This window comes from Sinocyclocheilus rhinocerous, unplaced genomic scaffold, assembly GCF_001515625.1.
Source record: "Sinocyclocheilus rhinocerous isolate Xijiao unplaced genomic scaffold, SAMN03320098_v1.1 scaffold534, whole genome shotgun sequence".
NCBI lineage: Eukaryota > Metazoa > Chordata > Actinopteri > Cypriniformes > Cyprinidae > Sinocyclocheilus > Sinocyclocheilus rhinocerous.
Window position 1 is genome coordinate 852712 of NW_015646352.1, and position 5448 is coordinate 858159.

General features: G+C 38.2%; 1 protein-coding gene across 5 annotated transcripts; it reads right to left on the reverse strand.

Moving 5' to 3' along the window:
• Positions 1 to 6: 6 nt before the first annotated feature.
• Positions 7 to 4948, reverse strand: LOC107707423 (adenosine deaminase CECR1-A-like). Of its 5 annotated transcripts, none has more exons than XM_016511413.1 (10): positions 4813 to 4948; positions 3363 to 3696; positions 2948 to 3167; positions 2658 to 2868; positions 2427 to 2554; positions 2016 to 2106; positions 1826 to 1934; positions 1523 to 1680; positions 622 to 824; positions 7 to 489 (listed from the first exon to the last, which is right to left on the reverse strand). In XM_016511413.1, exons 1-10 carry the CDS (start codon positions 4843 to 4845, stop codon positions 399 to 401), a joined length of 1578 nt encoding a protein of 525 aa, XP_016366899.1. In that variant the 5' UTR covers positions 4846 to 4948; the 3' UTR covers positions 7 to 398. The 5 variants fall into 5 exon arrangements, with proteins under 5 accessions (XP_016366899.1, XP_016366901.1, XP_016366902.1 ...); XM_016511415.1 differs by lacking the exon at positions 4813 to 4948 and adding an exon at positions 4708 to 4805; XM_016511416.1 differs by lacking the exon at positions 4813 to 4948 and adding an exon at positions 4708 to 4805 and having other exon boundaries at positions 3363 to 3699.
• Positions 4949 to 5448: the final 500 nt, after the last annotated feature.

Sequence of the window (5448 nt, forward strand, 5' to 3'; positions counted from 1 at the left end):
CTATTCCTTTAATTACTACTTTTTCAAATAAAACTATTAATTGACATTGTACATCACAGTTTTTATTGTTTAACAGGTGTCCTGAAGTGGTCTACCCTGTTAACACCTATATGTTGTGTCACTTTGCTGTCTAAAAATCTAAAATCTTGATTAGTATTTACAAAATTGAGTCAATGGAAGTACAGACGATTAGTACACAGATTCTGCACCAGCTGGCAGCACAGGCTAGTTCAAGATAATACATTCATTTCCTCACACCAAGTAACAGTGTAAATTGCAGTATTCACACCCCAGTATGTTCACCAATATGACAAACAAATGGGGAAAACATCTTGTAAAAAATGCCCTTAGAGCATGTTTAAAACGTCCTGATTTACAGACTACCTGTTAAAAGTCGTCTACAGTAAACTTTCCAAGACAAACTTGTCCCATTTTACCAACAATACCTCAATAGCCTTTTTTTTTGTTTGACTTGGCAATGAGCTGTACCTAGAAATGAAGAGCAAAAGGACAAATAAGTTACAAATAAACAGCAAAGCCTGGTTGTAGATTATACTAATGACCAAAAAACGTATATGTCTGTATTAATCCTAAAATATGACAGTTGTAGTTATCTGTTACCTGAGGGAGTTTATGACCAGCTCTTTCAATGTGCCTAAATTAAAGCTCATTCCTCCAAAACCCATGAAGACTTCGTAGAAATCGTGTGAAAGGGCAGTGGCCCCAAACAGAGCTGGATCATCTGAGCTGATCACTACAGGATGACCCTCAGCCATCAGTACTGCCACTGGGTGGTCCCGCAAGTCTGAGACCAATTTTAACACCTGACAAAGAGTTAAAGCATTATTATCATCAGACAATGAAACATAAATATAGCAAAGACTGAAAAAGAAGCATAGTGGAAAGCTAAAAAATTGTATAAATGTACTAAAACAAAAAGATACACTACCGGTCAAAAGTTTGGGGTCGGTACATTTTTTATGTTTTTGAAAGAAATTAAAACTTTTATTGAGCAGGGATGCATTAAATTGATCAAACGTGACAGTAAAGACATTCATAATGTTACAAAATATTTCTATTTCAAATAAACGCTATTATTTGAGCAGTGTAGAGTAGCGCTTGTTGTTTGTCATTTCTCCGATCACAAATGCAGACATGGCGTTATGTTTACGTGGCGCGATGCAACGCGTAAAAAGACAGTATAAGTCACTATAATCCGTAATTATGTCCCCACTGGATGCAACAAATGCCTCGTTTATAATGGGTTTTAATATTTTTGTCTCGTGCTATCAAAATAGGGGCAAGACCCTTTTGGGGTAGGGGCGTGTTTGTTTTGGTGATTTCAAATATAAACATTGGCTACCAGAAATCCCTTACTCTGCCTTTAATGACAGAATTTTCATTTTTGGGTGAACTAACCCTTAAAGCAAGTATGAATATGAAGTCCTGTTTGTAACCTATTAAATGTGACATTTTAGCAGAATACCTAAAAAAAATAAATAAATAATGAGTGATGATATACCTGATTTGAGATTGGACAGACTTCAATTGGTACATCCATCTTTCTAGACAACTCTTTAACTACAGGATGACGTGCCAAAGCAAAGCCGTGACCTATACGTGTGGTGTTGAATAGAAGAGCGTCCATGAGGTTCTGATCGACATCTGTTCCCTGTGAATCTGTGTGGGAAAAGCAAATGAAGTTACCAGATTTTACTATAGCAACCGTAAAAAAGAACAAGCACTCAATCTTTTTGAGCCTAAAGAACAACTTTGAGTTACACTGCTTTGTACCAGATGAAAGAACCAAGATGTCAAAAGAAACCTGTCTCTCCTGCGTGGAAAAAGTAGGGCAGGTTAACACCCCTGTCTTCAGGTAGACTCAAAGCGTCCTTGAAGTACCACAGAGGTCTTCCAAGGTCTTCCTGTCCTACCTGAAGTTATAAAATCAAATGTTTCCTTCAAAGTTTATTCACAAATTGTGTATTTTAGCGTTATGCTCATCATACACTCACAAAGTCAAAGCCTGCCATGATATCTGGAAAGTCCCTATGTAGTGTCATTGCTTCCTCTACTGACTTCACCGCCTCAGTTGCATTTATACCCCTAAGAGCAACAGGAAATCAAATCAAATCAAATATTTCTAATGTTACAAAAGACTTTGATTTCAAATAAACAGTTCTTTTGAACTTTCTATTCACCAAAGAATCCTGAAAAAAATATATATCAAGGTTTCCACAAAAATATTAAGAAGCACAACTGTTTTCAACATTGATAATAAGAAGAAATGTTTGTTAAGCACCAAATCAGCATATTAGAATGATTTCTGAAGGATCATGTGACACTGAAGACTGGATTAATGACTGATGAAAACGCTTTGCATCACAATAATAAATTTACATTCTAATTTACAACGTTTCTCTCACCTGTGGATGGTAAAAATCACTCGAGCCCCTAGGAAGTCTGGGAAGTTTGCTGTAAATCTTTTCACAACGTCCTGGCAGGCCCTCATACTCCAGTCCTTGTTATTTAATCTGCCATCAAGTTCATATGTCTTGAAATTATAATAAAAATGAGCACATATTAGTATTTATTTACAGTACACACAATTTTTAATTGATTTTTTTTTAAAATTTTAAGGGGAAATTCATCCATACCGCTGGCAGCAGCGCCCTGATTTCCACATACATGATGTTGTCCTCATAAAACTGTCTGAGACCTTCATAGAGGTAGTCTTTAAACACAGGTGCATAGGTGACCAACCCATAGGCCACCAAGAATGCCTGCTCAAATCTCTGCCACACAATTTCTTGGCTAGGATAGGCTCTATCTGGGTCCTCGGTGAAGAGCGTGAGATTTCGATTGAAACTGTGGAGGCAAATTAACATTTGAGACAAACATCCCTCACCTCCAGTCTCAGATTCACTGCCGTTTTTTCAGGATATACCTGTTGTCCAAATCAGTGCTGTTTTTAATCATCTCCCTGAGGGATCTGAGCAAAGTCCATGAGGAGCAGCGTGGACGAGACGCAGGCTGTCCAGAGGAGAAGATAAACTGCACGGTCTGCTCATATGTGAAGCACACGTAGCAGTTCTCTCTGTAGGTCACGTTCTTCACCAGCCAATCCACACCCACCATAGCAAAGTCATGAACATGCAGGGCGGCACCTGGACAAAAGATCAGATAAATCATCATACTTAAGCCTAGGTGGAGTTTAAATATTTTGTACAGTGTCTTTCTGGCAAAAGTCATAGTTAATAGTTAGCGAGAAATGGACCTTAAAATAAAGTGTGACCATACATATACACACACACACACACACACAAACTACTTAATGAGTCTGCATTATTAGATTACAGCACCTTTAGGCATCTTCTGAAGCAAACTAAACACAGGACTTTGATCAATAAAGCGCTTAGCCTTGAAGAAATGCATGGACGGTGGGAAGTGTCCTGCTTCCATATCATGCTGCTTCAGTTTCTGAAGCTTTCTGTCAAGCAGTTTCTCTCTCTCGTTCAGTGTTATGTTGCCTCCTGTCCGTCTAGACGCTTCCAGCCTTATCAGAGCCTCCCGCTTCCTGGGATCTGGTCCACAGGTACATGATGCACACCACAGAAACAGCATCCATATCCGCATCAGGTCTCTTAGTGTCACCTCGTGCATGGCTGTGATGTAATTCAACCACAGATCTCTGTGCTATTGGTGAAAAGTAATAAACAAGTAGCTGGTTAATATTTTAAAATGTCCACCAAGTGATTTTTTTGTTTATTGCGCCAATGACTGATATGATGGTATTGTATTTAATACTAACAGGTGATGCCGTAAATGTCAAGTAAAATTAAATGTTTTCAGTTACTGTGGCTTATTCGTGTCAGTTGATTATAATTTGCTAAATTTAAATAAAAATAAATGTAATAGAAACGCGTTATTTACAGATGCATTTCTCACCAATGATTCATTTGTAAAATGTGTTAATTTCTAATTAAATTAAAGTAATTAGGTGTATAGCTAGTAACATGGTGACCACCGCAAGGAGGTCCACTCTTACGTAGAAAAAACCTCCTAATTTTTTTCCTAGAAGTGTAAAACAATTGAAACATAATTAATTAACATATTCAATTTATGTTTTAAAAAGACACACAGAAAAAAAAAATACTCAGAACATAGCTGTTAATTTTACTGGTCTAGGCTGAATGTACTAGCAGTATTACGTGTATTTCAAACTGCAGAAAATGGGATTCTTTTTTAACTCTCACAACAACAGCTTTACCTTGAAGTAAGTTTCAACCTTCAACCACCAGTTTCAACCATTTCAACCATCAGCTGTTGGAAACTGTTTACTTCTCTGAGCAAAATATAAACTAACACGTATGATATAAATGAAATCTATCAATCCTGCTAAAACAACGCGACCATCTGTTACAGACCCAATTACTTGTAAACAACCCACATGCCATGACACAGCGGTCTGTAGAGCTGTAGTCCACCTATTATCGGTCATGATTAAGTCTGTCTAGCTGTGGTCACATGTTTTTTTTTATAATGCTTATATAGTTTATAAACGTCCTGACATGCCTTTCGAGTTTCGAACGATTTAATTGCGAATTTACTTAATTATCCAATAAGAGTTTTTCACCAAGCACACATTAAACCGCATCAGTAACGGTTAGCTGAATAAAGCCCAAAAACGTACAGAAAAATAAATACCTTCCGAAACGAAGCGAATTAGAACAAGTCTTACGCCGTATCTCTACAACGACACCAGGAACAAAGATGCAAGTTGCTGTATTTAACCGAGCTTGACCGACTTACCCCACTGACTTCCACAACAGAAAGTGACGCCATGCCTTTCCTTGAAGCTCATTGGCTCCGCTGTTAGCCAGTGCGCGAGGACATAATACATGCTGAGGACGAATGCCTTGTCCAAATACCCACACATGCGGTCTTTGCACTTGACCACTTGAACACTTACAGTGGGGCAAATAAGTATTTGATAACTTGAAAAATCGGCAGTGTTTCCCACTTACAAAGAATGGAGAGATCTGTAATTTTCATCTTAGGTACACCTCAACTGTGAGAGACAGAATTTAAAAAAAATCCAGAAAATCACATTGTGCTCCGTAAGAAGCATTTCAAGGTCCTGGAGTTGCCTAGCCAGTCTCCAGACCTGAACCCAATAGAAAATCTATGGAGGGAGCTGAAACTCCGTGTTGCCCAGCGACAGCCCCAAAACCTGAAAGATCTGGAGAACACCTGTATGGAGGAGTGGGCCAAAATCCCTGCTGCAGTGTGTGCAAACCTGGTCAAGAACTACAGGAAACGTCTGACCTCTGTAATTGTAAACAAAGGTTTCTGATGATTTTCTGGATTTTGTTTTTTTAGATTCTGTCTGTCACAGTTGAGGTGTACCTACGATGAAAATTACAGATCTCTCCATTCTTTGTAAGT

Bases quoted from the DNA above. Each gene is read 5' to 3' on its own strand.
- LOC107707423 (XM_016511412.1), bottom strand. From the start codon at position 4,501: ATGACCGATAATAGGTGGACTACAGCTCTACAGACCGCTGTGTCATGG. The intron at 2,107-2,426 runs GTGAGAGAAACG...TGTTGCTCTTAG, and splicing joins GTGATTTTTACCATCCACAG to GGGTATAAATGCAACTGAGG. The intron at 825-1,522 runs GTATATCATCAC...ACTCTTTGTCAG, and splicing joins TCTGTCCAATCTCAAATCAG to GTGTTAAAATTGGTCTCAGA.